This window comes from Papilio machaon, chromosome 15 (genome assembly GCF_912999745.1).
Source record: "Papilio machaon chromosome 15, ilPapMach1.1, whole genome shotgun sequence".
Classification (NCBI taxonomy): domain Eukaryota; kingdom Metazoa; phylum Arthropoda; class Insecta; order Lepidoptera; family Papilionidae; genus Papilio; species Papilio machaon.
The window spans coordinates 4,620,693-4,642,124 of record NC_060000.1 but is presented as its reverse complement, the minus strand read 5'-3'; the positions used below and the strand labels follow the sequence as shown (position 1 = coordinate 4,642,124).

Genomic DNA, 21,432 nt, shown 5'->3' with positions numbered 1-21,432 from the left:
CATTACAGATTATTTTTACGATACTGCCGATGACTGACGTAGGATAAAATTAATAGCAATGAGAAGACAAAAATAAAGTACTCCCATAAAATGAAACCGCCAATACATTCGCGATAGTGTCTTGAAGATTTTTAAGATCTTTATCTCAATAAATTAGTGATCGTTGCGGAGTACTATCTTACATTGTAAAAAAACCTATACAGAAATATTGAGGCGTACTTAATTTCTACAAGATGGAGACTTTGAGATTAACGTTCTTTAAATCATCTACGGTTTATTATTTTATGAGTATCTTTTGAGGCGAATGTATCACAAAGCAATTATGTTGACTTGTATTTTCATCGTAATCTGGATATAGATTTGAACTTCACGATTGTATTAACAATTTTTTTATAAAGAAAACGTCACATAAATAAGAGCTACTATATCTAAGTAATTTCCACAATTCATTTTATACACAGAAATAAAGAGAAATGAGCAACAATAAGACTTTATCATAATATAATTATATACAAAGTTGAGAGTTGATTTCAATTATAAAATATAAGAAAAAATTACAGAGTTTTTAACATTACTTGGGGCTAAGCAATCACTAATAATCTCTTCTACATAACTCGGGCATTGTGCCTTTTTACGCAGTTATTTATGCGAGTCTATTGATTCGTATGATTTCATTGTTAAGGGAATTATGAATATTTTATGGCTTATCCGGTATTTTAGTCTGAATGGTAAGCATTGTTCGCGTAAGCGGGGGCAATGGTGCCCAGGCCGTTTCGACTCAATGCCCGTCCCTATGACCTCTTGTCTCTCGGATTCATCTGGCTGTTTGATCGGACGTAAATTGACCATTATTTAAATATACGATGCCTTGTAACTGTTAGAGTGCTCTAATGTTGCGTTCAAATTTCTCAAACAATTCACACACTTAAGTTTTATGAGGTCACATTTCGTTACCTTAGTAAATTACAGAAATAATACGGAAAAAGACATTAGATAGAGTTGATTGCCGTTATGTTTTTGGGAAGCAATTGCAGTAATTTGGAATTCCTTTGATCGATTTAAAGAATTTGGTTATCATAAAAAGAGCTATAAAATGTTCCATTCAATACAATATGTCTTTTACTAACGGTATCTATTCACAGACTGTAGTGACGAAAAAAAATCGTCACCCCGAATTCGATTCAGTTTAATCGGAAGTAATCACATTATGTTTTTTTGTGATTTCACGAGGTATAAGCGTGTTCGATGTTGCGGTAAATCCGGAATGCATCGTTTTGCATTCCGATTAGTGTATTAATGTTTTATCGATGAACTAAAAGCGAATGCATCTATTGAAGTGGAACGTAAACAGTTTCTGCCGTTTTTAATAACAGCTTGTAAAATGCCGATTAATCATTTCTCTTCCTTTATTAGATATAATATAGGTTATTTCCATTATTTTTTCTGTCTTCGTGAAATTTAATTGTAATTTGAGTTCAGTTTTCCATAAAATATTTGTGTCAAATTAAGTAAGACCTTATGTGCTGTGTCACTTGACATTTCTGATAATTATTGCTTATTAATTGCTGTTAATTTTGTAAGTAAGGATTCAAAATTTACTTGATTTTCTCCAATATTTCATTAAAGTTATAAAATTTATGTTTAAAATGATATACTTTTATAATTTTATCATTATTTAACTCGTTGTTGGTTACAACTGCAAGCATCATAATCCTGATGTAATACCGCTGTGGTAGGGTCGACAAACTGTTTCTAAAAGTGTTTCCTTTTTATTCTATTTTACTTAAGATTTTGTTTAAGTTTACACAGATACTTTTTCCTTTTTTTACAATACTTTGACTTTATTCGTTATACATTTATAGGTTTTTTGAAAATGCTGAATCAAATCTCGTTCTCCGTCCTAATGAGGTCCTCAATTCATGAGAATTCCTTCTTTCAATTCAATCTTAACACTAATTCACGAGCGCTTAAACAAATACAACCTTTATTTATATCGGTGTAGCCATATTTTTAGAAAGCAAGAAAAAATGTTACAGTATACTCAAACGTGGCAGCCCTAAACTTCCTGCTTCCACGCATCCCTGCGTTAGCTACGCGAGTGCATATCCGTTCATTTCAGTTTAAATATGACGAGAGGATGCATCCTCGTTTTATTTTGCAGCTCCCTCTTATATCAAACACACTTGTACATAATCATTGCAAATTTTATACATACATATTACATATTTTTGGTATATTGCATTTTTTTTTGGATGTTAGTTAAATCACTTTCTTTCCTTGCATACTTTAGGGAGTTCAAATTTAATAATATAAAAAATAATAATATGGACGACTGCGACTTTATAAATATGTGCGTTTATCCTAAATTTGTTAGCTTAAGGGCTACCGTGGGAGTAACACTCTCAGATTGGATTGGCTTGATTAAAAAACGGTATATGTAAGCGTTCGACATCTTGTCTATCTCCGTGTTAAATTCTATGTTGGTTTAAAGTATTCAAATTATTGTATTCCAATTTCGAACTGTTGATTGTAAATGTTAAAAGCTTTCTTTTGTTCGTCCATCTAATTGATTATTGTTAAGTAGGTGGCGATTGTGTAACTATGTTTATCTTATCAAAACGGAAAGGTCAGCTCGAATCGCCGTCCGAGCGAAGCTTCCGAACAATGTAGACGATAGTTGCATATAGAAATAAAATGACGATCACTTTCATCGTAAATCAGAACATTACGATCAATGTTGACAGCTAATTTATATTTATTGCCGATAAACAAGCTACTATTTGGTTTTATAAGTAACGTACGAGTTATTTTTGGTCACAACTCAACTGCATAATAAATTAAATTATAATTCTGAAATGTCCACCGACATCTAGAGGAGAATAGCTAACGTATTCTACATTTATATTTCACTTCTTAATATTGATATGGAAATACGAGATGAGGTTCAAATTATTTAAGTGTATTTTTAAAATAACATAAGGACTATACTACATATAAGATAAATGAAGAGATGTTTTAAGTTATTAATACGACAAGCGAAACAGAAAACAAACAATGAACGAAAACAGTTTGTATCAATTGCATGCGAACAGTTTAAATTGTCTAAAATTAGACTGTTCTTGAAAAAAAAACCTGTCATATAATTTATTTAAACTTATAATGATAACAGTGCCTGAGGAACAGAATTCCTGCATGCAAAGACATCATAATGATCCGAGATTTTTTTTATATTAAATAGATTTCAAGCACGAAATTATTAATACTCATCACTTTGACTACCACTAATCGCTGGCTGAAAACATCCTTCCTCCTTGAATTATTGTATTTTAAATTTCATTTAAATTATGGTTTAAAGCTACTTAATAATTTTATAGGTGTATAAAATTCTTATAACATATCATTACATTGTTTTTACACATTGACCCTAAATGTCTCGTTGGTAAAGGTGCTTGTATCAATCAAGGCATCGATCCGCCCCACCTGACCACGCGACCCGGGAAGCAAGCGCCGGTTTGCCTACAAACACATTGTGTGGGAATCCACGCGTGTGGGTATTAATCGCTAGCTGTAGCTGCTACATAAATAAACGGCGTAATTATATGTGTATAAAATTGATCCGCGTTTGATGGTTGGTTTATGAATTGAAAAAAAATCTCGAAGAAGTGCATTCAAACGTGCATATCCTTTTTATTACGTCTATGTTTCTTTTTTAGTGTAAAGTTTGTGTGCAAAATTTGATTTTCTTTTAGCCGACTTCAAAAAGAAGGAGGTTATCAATTCGACTGTATTTTTATGTGTGTTACCGCGAAGCTCCGCCCCTGGTGCTCCGATTTTGATAAAAAATACTTTAATCGTAAGGTAGTGCTTGCAGATGGGTTCGATTTTTTTGATTATTTTTTATGTCATACCTAAAATAATGACTTGTTTATGGACCTTGAATTCAAATTTTGAGTTGTCTTTTCATTTTTAATTACTTTAAACGTCATCAAAATATCTCGCTTATCGCACGTAAGAAATTTCATAGCCATATTGAATAAACTCGGGGATAGCTATCAGAATAAATCTACCAAGTCCTAGCAATTGTAGCTGGCAATGTATTTTATTCATATAAATAAATTCTAAAACAAACATCAAAGGAGTCCTTACATTTCCATTGTCTAGTGAAGTGTCCAGTTTGTCACGAATCGCTTGTCTGCCCACATGTCCTTAAGGGACACAATGCAACTTTGTTTCGTAATACGAATTTGAATAGATTACGTATAATGCTCAGAGCCGATACCATCTTTACTGTCGGCAGTAACTCATGTATGGATACAGTTGCGTAATTTATTGTTATCCTGCAAACGTACTGTTAAGTGTCCTTATTTCCGATGCATGTTTTGGGGTAGTTGAACAGTACTTCAACTCAAGAGTCGTGTAAAATCAGCTTATGTAATCATGTAAGTTCTAATGGGCTCAAATGATTAACCATCTAATTTTACTAATAGAAGTGGTCTGTCGGTGGTTTCACGTTGTTATGAAACTATTAGATATCTTGAACATTGTAATAGAAGAATCAAGGGCGAGGGTTCTTATGCTATTCAATATAAATTTTATACGTTAGTAAAGAGTAATATTGATTCAGATTACTGAATTTCATTTGCAACTGACATTGTCTGCTCCAATTCTAATGTAACCTTTTGGAGTAGTTAGATTTCCGACGATATCGTTATTTATTAAATAGATACATTCTCTTGACTTTTTACTTTGCTCGTTAACTTTAATATGCAATAATTTAACTACACTATTTTAAATCAATATCGATCAGTTCCAGGTGTTAACCGAAAAGTACTATTTCACGTTTATAACCGAGTCGTTAAACCGATTTATCGATTATCTTAAATCGATTCCTGCATCGCGCAGGGTTTATTATTTCGTCACAATGAAATGTTTATAGACTACGAACGGAAACGTTTGTATGGTTGGAAATTTGATTTCTTAGGCCACCAACGAACTGAAGACAATACAAATAATAAACACGCAACACAGACTTGCTTAGCGTTTATTTCAAGCGATGTCTATTAGAACATATTTATTGTTCTTTATTTAAGTCACAGTACCTGTGTGTATTCTTATTTTTTCTAATAACACATCTTAATTTAGTACGAAGCTAGCATAAAACTGTTTTATTTAAAACTAGCTGTTGCCCGAGACTTCTTCTGCGCGGAATAGAAAAAAACTTGATAAGTTGCCTATGTGTTCTTCCAGTCTATGTTCGACATCTATGCTAAATTTCAACGAGACCCATGCAGCCGTTTTTGAGATACCTTCTAACAAACATCCATCCATCCATTTAAACATTCGCATTTACAATTTTATGGAATTACTAGAGTAAGAGTAAGATTAATGTTCTGATAATTTGAAAAAGTTTCAATATGTGGTACTGTAATATATGGTTATTTCAAACCATTCATTTACTATAACTTGATTTTGAAAACCTTTCCTTATACAAGATGTATGATATTACGATCAACAGATTCGTGATATAGATTTATTATACCAGGAAGCATGTAATCACTTTTGGATTATAGTAGTTAGGTGAGGTTTATTTGTGAGAGACCATAAAAGGATGTGCCGATACCCTAGTTTAGATAAACTGGTTGTTGGCGCTATGCCGCTCGTGCCCGCTCTATCTTTGCGTGACTGTTTTCAACTACGTACTTTATCGAACAACAATTTGTTGAGGTTAACAATTAACGTAATATAACTGACAAATAATTGCTACAGGTTTTAGATTTAAGACTCGTCTGAAGTTAGGTTTGTAAGGTTTGTAGTTACTACACGCTTTCATCAAACTAACTCCCGCACTTACTTGTTTATTGGTCATTTATAGCTTAACCAAGAATATAAAAATCCTGGGCTGAGGGCGCTTCGTTCGGTTTCTTTATAAAATCACGTTCAGATGTGCAAAAGAAAAATTAATTTGACATTTTTCCGCAATATAGCGAGGGTTTTTATATTTTTGGTCAGACTGGAAGTAGTCCCTTAATGTTGCACTGAGGGTTTTGTAAAGGTTATTTAAATTCTCGTTTAGTTTAGTTTCCTATCACCAAATTAATGTATCCTTAGTGAAAATACCAAATTAAACAAAACTTTTGATGTTTATACGACAGTTTATAACTTTCTCAATTTCTCCATTTAACCGTAAAGTAATTAAAGTGAGTAAAATTCAACAAAAGTATTTTTTGCACATTTGTGGCGTGTAAAGTGAGGCCCAGGGATCGTTGTGTGGGTTATATAAATAACATCGTAAGCTTTTATTCTGAGCCTGCCTCGCAATAGATTAGATGTCGGACTCTAAGTAGATTTATGGACTCTTAATACACCTGGTATCAAGGAATGGGTGTCGAGAGAGAAATTCGCTACGATGTACGACCGTACTGTTTGGATTATTATGAAGAAATACTCGTTGAGATCAAACAAGTTATTCTCAGGTATGTAAAAGATGTTCGTATCTGTATAACGATGAGTAGGCAAAGTTTAGAGATTTTCAATTGTTCCAGAGAAGCTAAGCGTTAGCGGAAATTATTGTAAAAATTCAACATTGCGGTCGGTCATAACTTTTATTCTATAAAGCTTTGTTTTGTGTCGCTATCCTAAAATTTTATGGTATCTTTTATGCAATCTTATTATAAACCTTATTATAATGTGATTTAAAAATATTTAATACACATAACGAGTAACAATTTCTCAAGGTCTTCATCAAACAATAAGTTTATTCAAAGCGCAACTTAAGCCATCCATCATAATTACGGCCACCATTACGCCAAGTACGGGCCGAGGTAAACTCTTGACGTTACCTACAACCATTACAAAGACGTAACGAGACGGTAAAAAAGAGTTGTGTTTAATGACATTTAGAGAATTTCCCTCCGGCGCGCTTGTTTTAAGACCGCTTTTTGCTGCCAGTTGAAAAAACAACTCTCCTAGCAGTTAACTGAGGCAAGTTTATTTTTCATTTTATGTTCATTAAAAATTTATGTGGCTTTGATTAAACACGATGGTAGACTTACCAACTTGATTATAAAGGGATTAAAAATTAAACTGGAACTAAAATTTCTCAATTCAATTTTTAACTTGGTAATTTGGTCTACTTAGGATATAAGTCATTCGACGGTATAGTCATTTAAATGACGTATTTCCTTGCACCAGAAATTCGTCTTCAATTTTCGATTATAACTAGCCTAAAGAATTGTTAGTTAGTCTAACAAATTCCATAGAACGACGGTGTAAGCTTGCAATCTTAGTTAATACAAGTAGCTTTACACAGATAAAGTGCAGTAGGCAAGTAAATCTTGGAGCTGAAATATCCACAATATGACACAAAATTGCAACTGTTTTTAATCCTTTGTCAATTTGAACCGCGACACGACACCTACTAACTTATTATTTAACACACATTTGCTGAAGGCGTGAAGCGTGGTCTAGACAAGTTCTAGATTTACGATGGCCATTGTGCGTGGGACTTGTTAGCCTTGTGTACTTAAACTGAGTCCCACACGGCTCCTAAATTACTCAATAAAATCACGAACCGATACATTTGACATACTACAGCTACACAATAACTATATCACCTACGGTTATTGTGAAACGACAAGAATAATAATAGTATTAACTGTTTGAAAATAATTGTCATTAGCTTTTGCCCCCGACTTTATCTGTGCAGAAAATTAAAAAGTGAGACATTTTTCATATAATTCGAGTGTATTTTCTATATATCTCTGCCAACTTTTTTTGTGGCGTTGTGGAGCTATCGAATAAATACGTGAATCAAACGTATCCTGGATCAAAGGTAGCCTATGTGTGCTTCCAGACTGTGTCATACATTTATATCACTTTTAAACCGTTCTGGAGATACCACCTAAAAACATTCACCCATCCATCCATCCATCTATCAGTCCTTAATGTTGTTTCAAGATGGAAATGAAATGTCAAAAGCAATGGACCGAAAAATCTGATGATTTCACATCACTACACAAGAAAACTTCATATTAAATCGTATAAATATCTCTCAATTAATGTCACAATCTTGAATACTTGTTGAAATAACCGCTTTAGGCGTAGAAAATCATGTCAGAGTTAGCAGTTAACAATAAAATTTGTGCAGGCGGCGTCGTATAATTGTGATAAGAGCAATGAATGGCCGCGTACCGATTTAATATCTAGATTAAAACCTCCGTGGAACTGTGTTTCTATTCCTCCGCTAAGATAACATGCAGTTAATAAAGTTTCGATAGAACAACGTAATTGCTTTGTAGTTTATATAAGCTTGTTTCTGTAATTTTACTTCACGAAACAACATCTCAGCACTTTATATTAGAATCGGGAATTTATATTAGATACGGCTTCTATGCCTATAGTAGTAACTCAAAAATTGTTAAATTATTCAGACGAGCCAGTTTACTGCATGATGATGTTATAGAAATATTCGTACGTTAAGACCTACGAGTATAAATCATGAAAAAAATCATGATCTTACTTAGCAGAGTTCGAAGAACAAAAGTAATTTTGCTTAAAAACCAGTTACGGCAGTATGCGTAGGATCCATCGATTTTGTTATTATTTGATATGAATCCAGATACTCGTATAATACGGTATTGTTTCAAGATGTTTTCGTTTAATGCTCTTGATTCAATATACATAACCATTGACAACTGTTTCAAATAATTTTAAATATCAGAATAAAAATAAACAAATACTTTATAATTAAAATCATATTATCGTTCTGTATCCGATAACTTCGTAAAACAACAACAAGTAAAAAAATCGAGTTTCTTTTTAAAATAATATCCGAACGTTGGCCGCACTTAGCTTGAGCACTTGGAATTTGCATCCGCGGCGTTTGTTATGCTTTAAACTTCAAAAATGTTTGCGCAAAATCCCAGTACATAATGCATGAATGAATAATGCAGAGTCTGTACGGAAAATAAAGTAAAAAATGTATTTGTACTCATTATATTAAAGGATTTGTACGCTGATTATGTTTGGAAATGTACTTTGACTTTATTAACAGTGAAGTGGACTGGCTTGGCCTGTTAAATGAAGTAGTGAATTGCAAAATTTATTTTATTTTATCATTTAGTTAACTGATAGTGGAATGTAAAAAGAAGTATTAATGTACAAAGTATGCGAAACGAGATTAATTTTTGTTAAATTATACAACAATGGGAAAAATTGTATTTCGGTTTATTTAAATTGTAAAGAAAATAAAACAAAGTAATTCGATTTTTAAATAAGCAAGTCCAATATTTTGTTTGTCAGAAAAGTAATGAAAAAGTAATGATTGATGGTGTGTTTTATTAAACTTCCACCAAAAAGCTCATCAGAATGTTATTTCAATTCCAATCTCGGTCCGCGCAAGACTAACGCAAAAGCTTTTTGCCGTAGGGAATTAGAAACACATTATTTTATTATTCTTTATTTAGTTAGTAATCATATATTCTCACTGTAATTTTTTACCTTTGTTTTTTTTTAAACTTAATAAACCTAACATATAATATATTATGTTATATTATAACATACACTTTAACAATTTAATGATGTGATTACGCTCATAGCTTACAATAAGTCTAGGCCGATTAATAATTGGCGAAGTTCACAATTGTTCGGTCACAGAGAAAACTGCCACCGAATATTTTTTTAATAAAGCATGAAAATGAATCCTCAAAGTACTGTTAAAAGTTATGCTCATATGGTATTGCTTTAGCTTTGCGATTTTTTAAGACTTCCCTTAATCAGTTTATGAGAATTTTTTTGCAGGATATAATAATTTCCTGCTAAAAAGGTGTATTCATAGAAATTGTATGTGCGTAAATCTTTGAACCAATGTGCAAAATTACACGCTCTGGAAAACCCTTTATTTTATTGAGTTTCTCGCTACAAATAATTAAGCATATTTTGTGGAATTGATTGAGAGCATATCCTTGTTTATAAAATTATCGGTTCTTCTTGTTTAACGGTTTTTTATTTAACGAAACCCACTAAATTATTTCAATTAACCTAAAGTTGGATTTGTCCTTGTAATATGGCAGGTGATAAATAAATCGTTTGACTGTCACATGTTTTTAACGCACTCGATTTGAAAGGTGGTGTAAGTAAAAAATACGTAGTTTTAATTAAAATTATACATTAGCATTAGTATAATATTTATATACATATAAGAAACTAGGCGACACCTATACAAATACAAACAAATACACCTAAAAAAAAACTATAGCCTATGTGTTCCTCCAGACTATGTTCTATAACCGTGCCTAATTTTATCAAGATCTGTTGAGCCGTTCTGGAGATACCTTCAAACAAACACCCATCCATCCATCTAAACATTCGCATTTAAAATATTAATAAGATAGAGAGTCCCCTAAATAAAAATTCGATTAGCTTTCTTATTGAACTTCTTATCCATTATTTCAGGGAATAACTTAATGCTTGTTAATTTAATTGCCAATAAATATTCTGCTTCTGTTCATTCCAATATTGAGAGTCGTAATTTATAATCTTTATGTAACTTTAAATTTAATCTAGATCGTGAATTCCTTGATATGTTTAGTCATGGCTTTAAATTGATACATCGCGCTGTAATAACAAAACGGTCCACCCACGCGCCGATGTTACAAACTTGACAGATGTGTTTGTATTAAGTTTGCGGATGTGACGTCACGATATGCGATCACATCCTAATAAAGCAATCATTTTACTTAATGTACTAATGACATTGACCGCACATTTTTGTTATCTGTAAGTATATGATTATGCGGTTATTATTATTTATGAAATTCTTAATGTAGTGAAACGTACATTATCAATATCGTGAAGGTGTGTCTGGAAAATTTCATTCACATATTATAATATCTTGAACATTATTTTTATTTATTATTCCTGTAATGTAATAAACAAAATCCTGGTCACAATTTCAACTTGGTGTTTTTAACACGGACTTCAACTTGAAGCTTTCTTGTATTTTATTGAAAATAATATTTAAGCCTCTTAGTATTATAATTCAGTGAAAAGTATGAAGAAACATTATTTTATTTGAATTTGTTAGTTAGAAAAATTAACATAAATCATAATGAGGATCTTTTTAAAAGGCAATTTGCTTGTCTGTGTCAATATATTTAATTAAAAAAATTAACCTTATCAAAAATACCTGCTTCATTCCAAATGAAATCGAATTTTATTCACGTTACCTTAATCTGACATGCCACCCAAATAAAGAATGATACTTGATTGATCATTTAGCAGTCTTTATATAAATGTGGGTTTATTCTTATTTAAATAATTACAGGCGCCTTATATTTATTATTATAATAATAAAATGTAATAATAATAAATCTTTATTATACATTTTACATATTTGTTACATTATAACCTTGGCTCCTTTACTAGGTTTCCCTGTATTAAAGGAGCCAATGACTTCCCTTACATGTTAAAAGTATGTACAATTTTTGAGTTAAATGAACATTTTATTGTTATATATAGGTTATGTTACGTGAAATGAAAGATTTTATGCTAAAATCTTTTTATACTAGCACTTAGCTTTAACAATGATTAAAAAACATGAGCAGTAAAATGTTTTTTCTTTTTACGAATTGAAAGAAGAAATTTGAATACGACTACGTAATAATTTCATATTAACAAAAAATTTTACCAATGCAATAAAAATGGTGTTATTCTAACAAGTAAATTAACTTGTAAATCGCAATATTCAATTTTTGAAAAATTCTGTTTAAATAATAATTTCGAATTAATTAAATCAGTAATGAATATTTGACTGAAATGTAGACGTAAATTCATTGTCAGTTACGAGGCAGTCAACTTTTTGTAAACTTTTCGAAAGCCCTAATTGGAAAACTCTGCATTCGTTTTATTCTGTATCCAGTAATATGGACAGACGAAGGCGGACTTTCTCCTAGCGATCCAATTATCTTTTGTTTATGGTTATGGTGTTTATGATTTACTGTTTATTACTCTTTTTATCTATATCAGATAATCTTAACAATTACTTTATTACACAACGTTTTTTGTATCACGTAAAATCGTACATATCCCATTAAAATCTATCTAGACTTGGCTTTTATCTTAAAATTGAAATGAAAAAAGCAAAGATTGATTCTTTTCTTCGTAGTTGCTTTCGTTTTTAAGGTAAATCTTGGTCGAATCTAAAGATATAGAAATAGCAGTTATAGCTTTAAAATAGTACCTGTACTGGGCATAACCTTTTACAGTATTATTTTTGCAACTGATTTTTTATCTTTGTACATTTTTCTGAATTAAATCATGAAGCGTCACAAATTGATATCGTTGTGTGCATGTTAATTAAATGTTTCTTACCTAACTAGTCAATTAATTAGTGCATTAGTTCCTTCCTTATTGACGCTTTATTGACGCATGACTAATTCGCAATTTGTTTAACAATGTACAATGCTTTATATTTATTAGCTTTATTGTTTCACTGGTAGTTAAACTGTTCTGTCCTGTAAATATTCCTCACAGACTTCTTTCTTTTTAATTTTAGGCATACGTCGTCGTCGCTTCGCGGACGGCTTGTATTACAAGTGCAAGTGTACTGATTAGTTAGACAAAATTACGCGCAAAACGATAACTGATCGAATGAAGTCGAAAATTGGGAAGATGAAATATTTGCCTACGGGCGGGCAAAAGGAATCTTATACGTTGCTTACGACGAGAAGAAGATATATGAAGAAGTTAATGTATGTAGTCAAAGATTTTTTAATGTTTTTTTAGACCAATTAAGCTTTTGTGGTGACGGAAAATGTTTTAACAGTTCATTGTTTAATGTTTTAATGGAATTACTTTTAACCTTTATTCTTTAATAACATTATAATTAAAATTCTAATTTTGTATACGATTGACTTAGGAAGGTAAGAAAGTTTTAGGACGGTGTTAACTGGATAACGCGAGGACATTCTTCAATAATATAACAATCATTTATACTTACAAGGACCATAAACATATATCAACGATAGATCACGTGAAAAGTATTACTGTGTAATAATTTGTTCGAGTTGTGATAGTTTCACAATTGCATTAAAAGACTGCGGGCTACCGTTACACCGAGATTAATCATGATGGATGAATGTTAGCTGTATCGGTGTAATTCACCCCAGAACGTGCCTTACCCACACTATCTACAACCAACTTTGGCAAACTCGTCCGTTCAGATATCCTATCGAACACAATTACCGTTCTCCTAGAACAAATTGCACTACATACTTTGTTACAAATTCTTACGTATTGTAAGGAATATATTTTTTTGTTTGGATAATGTCAAAGGTTATTGATTTCACACTACGTCCTTATAATATCTAATAGACGTTATGAAACAAAAATAATATGGTTTGGTTAATATGGTTATGGGTCGCACGGAATTAAAATAAACTTAATAAGTAGCCAAGTGTCGTCCAGGCTTTGTTCTACATCTTAGCCCACTTGAATCAAATGTGATGAGCCGTTACGGAGATACCTTCTATCAAACATCCATACATCAAAACTCTTGTATTTATAATATTAGTAAGATTTTAGAATTTAAACATAATTGGAACAGAAAATATAGATAACTAGCTTTCACCTGACTATGTCTGGGCAGAATTAAATAAAAGTGAGAATTATCTTAGTGTTACTCGAGACTATGTTCTATATCAGTGCCAAACAATAAGATTTGTTAAACAATTTCAGAGTTATCGACTAATAATGTAAAACAAACTTATCACACGAAAACCGTTCACATTTCCGATATCCTTCGTTCTTCGAGGCTTTGTTCTCTACCAAATTTCATCGAGATTCATGTAACCGTTCTGGAGATACATCTATCTATTCATATAAACATTCGCATTAATGATATAAGAAAGATAAGTAATTAGATTCATTTAATATAATACCTACTTTAGATACTCTGAAGTAAATTTTTAATTGTTAATCACTAAATGACATATTAAGATAGAGCGTGGATGGCTCAGGGGTTAAGCACTTGACTTCAATCTACAGGTCCTGGGTTCTTATTCCGCCGTGTACCAATATGTTTTTCGATTTTTGATTTACATATGTATATTTATCCGAAGTTCTTACAGTGAAGGAAAGCACATATCTGATAAGAAATTCATTAATATGTCTGAAGTCAATCAACCCGCACTGGACCATCGTGGTTGACTATGGCCTAGTCACCCCTAACTTAGGGTAGGGACATATAGGGAGCTGATGATGATGAAATGATATATCTCGAAGTATAAGATTAAAAGCTTATCCATTTGCTGGTGTCATTTCACTTTCAATGTCCATTGAACAGTTACTAATTAAGTATTCTAATCGAAGACGATGTTACCAGTTATACAAAACTGGTTATAGCTGCAACATGTATATATATATATACTAGAACGAAAATATCCTTAATTAAATATGTAACCGAAAATAAGAACTATAAAATAAATCATTGCTTCTTAACGAATGTCACCTGTTTCAGACTAGGGGGTTGTTTTTTATTTAGTTCATTAGTTGATACGATTAAAAACACCTGGAATAATTAACGGTTAACGATAAACGATTATCATAGTAACCGATAGTAATAAATGCCCGTTATACGATAAAATCTTGATACGACAGGTCTTTTAGGTGATGTTGTGTTCTTTTAATGATGGGGTACTACATTCAATTTCAAATTGATTTGTGCGTCAACAATATTCACTTGTTATAAAATAAAAGTAATTTGTAAGTATATTTAAACTAGCTGTCGCCCGCGACTTCGTCCTAGCCGAATTAAAAAAAAGTAACTTAACAAGTAGCCTATGTATTTTTCCAGACAATGTTCTACATCTGTACCAAATTTCATCAAGATCCGTTGTGCCGATCCGGAGATACCTTCAAACAAACATCCATCTATCCATCCATCTAAACATTCGCATTTATAATATTAGTAAGATTTACAGAAAGAAAAAGAGAAGAAATATGTTTCTTTGTTCCACAATGATATTGTTTAAAAGAATTTTGTTTTGTTTACGTTATTATAACATTGCATGATAAGTTGAATTCAACTAGTGTTTTGAAAAATAAAAAGAGAAAACATTTATTACCAAAAATAGAACCTAAAAATCATAAAAGGCACAAACTTGATACAAAAGTGTGGCAAAAGGAACCCAGCTCAGCGAATCAGAGACTTATTAAACTGTCCCTGCGCTGGTTTTCTAAAATAACACTATGCCAAAGTGCATAATTCGTGTTCGTAATCAAATGTGACGAATGAGTTGTTCAGGTACTGTGCACTAAATATTGACGCCGGTATAACCGAGCCTAATGGGAGAAAGGTCTGATTTAATCATGCCTTCGATTGTCTGTGGGCAGCTGGAAAATTACTGACTACAAAATATAGAATGTCAGTAAATATGTATGGGTTTCATAAAATGTTGCGTAAATAGTGTTAAAAATTTAGCTCGTGTTTGATTTTAATTTTATCTTTAGTTACAGTGACGGATTTAAAATAATTGGGGGCGTACTTAAATTCGTCAACTTTTAGTTGAACATTTTAGCCTTAGGATTAAAGTAATGTGTTAAAAATAACAACTTAAACTGCTATTTGGTTATATTACAAACAAAAAAAGAAAAAATACGTTCGGTAGAATTCTAGGTCTTTGTATTTTAAAAATGGCATTAAATTAATTACGTATATCAAAGACAAAGATATAAATAACGTGTTGAAAGCCACTGAAGCTTTATTATTAACACCTGGCATTATAAATTGAGAGCTCCGGCTTAGGACGAAGTGCTCTCTAATGAAGATTAATAACCTAAACTCGTCTCGGGTTTCTTCAAAAACTTCATGTTACGTAATACGTCAATTATGTAAACTCGTAAATGGGATAAAGGCATTAGAAAAGGTGGGGCCTTATGTCTTTTGAATATTTGAATCGTTTTTAGCGCTCTCAAAAGCCTCGAAGAAATTTAATCCTTCATTCTATATTAATTATTATAAGTGCCTATTTGTATATACCTTTGGAATCTTTGCTTTTTCCGTAATTGAAAAAGCTATTTTAAAGTATTCACTGCAACTGTTTTTTCGCATACTTTTTATAATCCCGAAGTGTTAATATGTTTGTGCTTACAAATATTATGTACATACATCAAAAGCAATTAAAAATAACGTTCAATTAAAGACACGATTACTTTACTTTAAAGAGTAGACAAATTACTCCAATTCTAGTTTATACATTACATATAATTACAGAAAAAAATATATTAAAAGTGAAATGTCAATATAACCCTGAGGCTTAGAACAGGTACGAGGGAACTTCGAAGCAAAAAAAAAAGCGCTTCGAGGAGCAAAATGTTCGACGTACTAATACACACGTATGCGATCGTTCAAGCATCAATTCGAGGCTGCTAATTACAATTAAATGCGGGTCACACGTACGGCAACCGGCAATTTGCGATACCACGCTCCCGGCTGACTTCTCCAAAGTATTACATTTGATAAAGCTGAGTACACACTTGTATATATCGATTTTATAAGCATATACCGTTACTTTGTAGTATGGTCCTAAGATGTTAAGGTGATTTACGGTAAACGTAACTGTAGTTAGTTAAGTCCAAAGCCCTTTTAATAAAGTGCTTCTTAAATACTCTTCATATTATAATAATCTCGCAGTAATATTTAATTTATTGAAATATTAAGTTTTTACCGTCTTTATTCATCATCACCATCGTCATCATCTTAGCCACATGACAACCACTGCTGAACGTAGGGTTCCCCCAAAGATCGCCATGATGATTGGTCCTTTGCCGCCCTAATTCAGGATGCCTGGTCTTTATTATATAGACGTAATTTTTTTCATCTGTTATAAAGTTTAATGTACAGTATGTTGTTAAAAAAACATATCCATTATAGCAGAAATTATCGAAGAAAATATATGTGCTACTTTACTTAAGTATAACAAATGTTTATCGAATTGTGAATACATTGACAAGGCGAGATCAGTATGTATTTTTCATATCATAGTTATTAGAAACATTTAATAACCCTTAATCAAAATAAATAATAGTTAGTTAAATATTTAAAGTTTATAAACATACCTTATATTTGTAGCTTTATTAATACAACAATAAAAGGTACAATAAAGGTGTATATTGATAATAGGCACGTGTTATTCGATCGTATAAAGTATACGAAAGCTTATTCGCTTCAAATTACACGTACAACCGCACGCAACGCGGAGAGTAATCATTTCGTATGCTAATTGCATACGCAAGTACGAAATAAATGCTTTTAAAAGTCTGTAATCACGTAATTTTATTATAATGCGATACTATAATGTAAAGAAATTCTCTGCTCCCGTTTCTATTATTAGCAAATGTATTGCCTATTTTTTTAATCTGTAGGCGATATCTGATCGAAATAGATAAAGATGAGACTAGATAAAATATTTTGCTATTATTTTTGGTGCATTTTTCACCAACAAATCATGTACGCCATCCGTTTCTAATTTGACTAGGCCAATTGTAAGTTGATTTAAAGTTGGTTCCAATACAGTGTTCGTGAATTTGTTAGATGGATTCGTGTCTGAAACCTAGATGCAATTACACTAAATTTCACGTTGACAACTATAAGCCTAGCACCAAGGATCGGTCACGAAACACATTATGGTGATAATAAATTTCTTTCAACCCGCTGCACGTGATCACAAATAGATTTCACTGTGGAAAATATTTTTGTTACCTTCTGTAATAGTGATCTTATTTAACACGGCTTTATCTTACAATATTTATCATTAAGTTTTAAACTGGCATTACTTTTTCTTCGTTTTAAAACACCGGCTAAACTTTTAAAACAATTAACTTTCTAATTTTTAGGTTTACATTTACCAACATGAAATATTAAATGCCATCAATATTTAAAATCTAGAATAAATCGTCGAGTTAGTAGGATTGATTAGGTATTCATTACAAAAGTGTTAAACGTTAATTAAGTTTATAGTAAGAAACAAAGAAGTCGTAGAGATATACGGAGCTATTAAAATAATGTGCAACTAATGTTTTGAGATGACATTAACAACTTACCATAAATAGTAAACTACGGGTGGTATTTCATTGCGACCAGCTGAGACATTCATCTTTGGAAACAATTGACTTTGTCACTGGGAAAAACTTCTCACATTCCTTAAGAAGTTACCACATGATAAGTAATTAATTAGTCATAGAATATGCCGTATCTGACTCTTATGACTTCGATGTTATGACACGATAGCCAATTGTAAAAAAGTATGACGTAGTTAATTTTACTGGAATACTGATGGATTTTTTTTTTAGTTAGTCATTTATAGGTGTTACAATGTTGTTCAACAGTTGCACTAAAAGTTTGCTTTTGAGCCCGGGATATCCTAATCATGGGATTCCATCGGCGTATCGTTCGTACACACATGAATCGGTCAAGAATTTAGAATCTGATGAATGGCTTCGTTCAATAACGTATAGTATAACGTACACATGATTTAGAGTTTTGTAACAAGTTTATTTCCATTATTTCCACAAAAAATTCATAACAAGCTAGTGAAGAGTTCAAACATTTAATTAATATCATCTTACAGAACTAGTATTACGTGTAATAAATCAAGCTAATAGCGTTGTAGGAATAAATAATCTGTTGTACAATCAAAGCTAATTTTAATCCTCGAGAAGTTTGAAATTATTCAATTTCGCGAAGTCCCGGCATCATTGTTTATTGTTCAACAATAAACTTCGCGAAAACTGGGTACAGACTGCCTCTCCAACTTCTCAGTCTGCTTCCAAGCTCGTTGCCGATTAAGTTTCATTTACATACATATATATATATCCTCAGTTATTGTTTGTTAGAAGCAAATCGAGTGACTATACAAAGGTTAAATGGATAATCTTTAAGGCCTGTCGTACACAAAGCGATTTAATGTCAAAACTAATATTGTATGGTTGCGTCCAAAGAATCTAGTTGCGTGCGCTCCGTACGTTGTGTGTGTTAAATTGTCGACGCAAATCGTCTATTCGGTCAGTAGAGGCATACCGACTACATGTCAACTGTTTAGCTGTCCTCCGCCATCTCGACAATTGCAGCAACTTTTCTCACGACGATCTTGACAAACGGGTTGCTAGCGTCTGTTTATGGTGATGACAGATAGAAATGTCGGGGATGCGCGCAGTGTAAGAACCTCTATGACATTGTATTGTGTAAGTCGCTTAGTGATTAAAATCGCCGATATCCCAAGATTTACGTTTCCTTGTAGACGAAGGATTGGAATTGAAGTTGCCGGCGGCAGTTTTTCTGACCAAGTATGACGTTGGAGACTTCAGGAGTAGAGTGGGTAGGCACTTAATAAGCTAGCGCATACCAATTCGTTTTCGTCTACATCATCACAACATCAACGTGGTAAAGCGCTAGCTTATTCAACAAAAAAGGGCCTTACCTTATAATAAAAATCAACTGACTGACCTAATATCGCAAATTGGCACTACCGAAAACTTTAATGTTATGCCTATTAAAGATTTTATTACTGGAAATATGTCCTGTCATCGAAGTCGGAACGCAGAAAGTGGTCAATAGCAAGCGCCCATCGTGAGGGAACAATTAACATCTTTGGAACAATATGTTTAGCAAATTTTGAATTAACAGCTGAAAGACGTATTTTTTATCGAAACAAGAATGGATTCATATCGACTTAAAGCTTTTTGTTGTATTGGCTTTTACGCTGCTTTTGAAATATTTAAGTGAAATCCACTCCATTACGTTTCTAAATCTTTTCCGCGATAAGAAGGGTCCTGTTAAAAGGTAAAAGTTCCCCGTTTCATATAGATATGAGGGGACGGTAATACAAGGGCTTCCTTAAAATATCACTAGAGTCTCTTTTTTTACTTTCCCTTCTGTGCTGGCTTTGTAGTGATTCACACGTTCGCCCAGACACTTGAAAAAAAAGCTTTGTAACCCGTCAAGTGTGGCTGTCATCTAGTCGCGTTGCACTTGGTGGCAGACAATTTTTATGCGCCCATTGTCTTTACAGCGGTGTACTAATTCATTTGTTTCTGAAATTCTAGTAAATAAGAAAAATATACGAGAAGTATCTATCAGAAATATTTCATCTTGATATCAAGTGTCAGTCCCTACCACATTAATTTTGTACAGACCGCCAATGATGTCTGACCTGATCTGATAAACTTAGTTATGATAGTTAAGTAGTAGCGCCCTCCTGACCATGACTAAAAAGTATCACAGTGTTTTTTTGTACTGTAGTTGTCATGTTCTGTTTTTTTTTTTCTTTTATGCCATTTTCTACGCCCATGTAGGTGTTCCATATTTTCTGACAGAACTAACTGCATTAGCAGCGCCTTTTTTTAACTATAGGTTTTCAATAATAATATCTACAAGATTCTTAAATAATTGACTTTATTTTCTTATCCCCACATTTAGTAATAACGTGAGTTTATCAATTTAGGAAGTTAAGTAAAAAGTTAAGTTAAGTAAACTTAAGTCTTCATTCAGTAATTCGTAAGACAATCGAAAAAGTCATTTTAACTAATTTAAAACAAAAATAAAGAGATCGCATAAAGATGTTGGGAGCAGTCGAATACCACACTTAATTACTTTAAAAGCGTTGTCCGAAACTAGAAACAAAAGAACTACGGTTGTTAAATCACCTTTTCCAATTGCAAAAATTGGATTCGTATTAAAATTGTAATTTTTTTCCCAGTTAGATTAAAAAACATTAATTTCAATTTATTCTGCAAAACATGAAGAAAACTGACCATCTATTAATATAAAAGGAATAAAAAAACATCACAGATAAAACTTGGCGGTCTCTTTACCTTTCCAAGAGATGTCATCACAGAACGATAAAACGGAAAGAACGCGAGATGCATCGCTAAATGCAGCAATTGTAAACATAACTAGTGGCTCGCTCTGGCTTTGCTCGCGAAGAAAAACACATAAACCAAAATAGTTAATAGTTGATACAAAACCGTAAAAAATATGAAAAAACCTTTGTTATAAATTAGTCCATTAAATACTAGAAAAAAATCTGTTCATCTTTTTTATGTCTATCGCTTTCCAAAGCAGACTTCGCAAATAATTTGTTTCATTTCAAACCCAAAATGTGTGTATTTTATTCCCACGACCATGTTTAAGTTACTAAACATGTCGATGGGTACCGGGAATAAAGCCGCAATCGTAAAAATGAAACTGTTCAGGAAAAAATATTTAATGAAATTATGGAATAACTATAAAACCACTGAATATCTTAAAATAAATTATATGTCACCTTGTTCGTTATTTTTTGCCTAAAGTACTGTTGCAGTTACAAGATTGTATATTTTATCCAAATAGGAAAAAATCGGTAAAGATCATATTGCTACTATTTATGTCGAAAGGTT

The 21,432-nt window shown here is 32.2% G+C and overlaps 1 protein-coding gene across 5 annotated transcripts in view; it reads left to right on the top strand.

Moving 5' to 3' along the window:
• LOC106712169 (rap1 GTPase-activating protein 1) overlaps positions 1 to 21,432 on the top strand; it is a 209,200-nt gene that overhangs the window by 94,232 nt on the left and 93,536 nt on the right. For 2 of the 5 annotated variants that reach the window (XM_045681268.1, XM_045681273.1), the window contains exon 2: positions 12,554 to 12,749. The exons of the other annotated variants lie outside the window; for them this stretch is intronic. In XM_045681268.1, coding sequence (XP_045537224.1) covers positions 12,649 to 12,749 — 101 coding nt within the window. In that variant the 5' untranslated portion in view covers positions 12,554 to 12,648. The remainder of the gene's footprint in view (positions 1 to 12,553; positions 12,750 to 21,432) is intronic. 5 annotated transcript variants of the gene reach the window in all.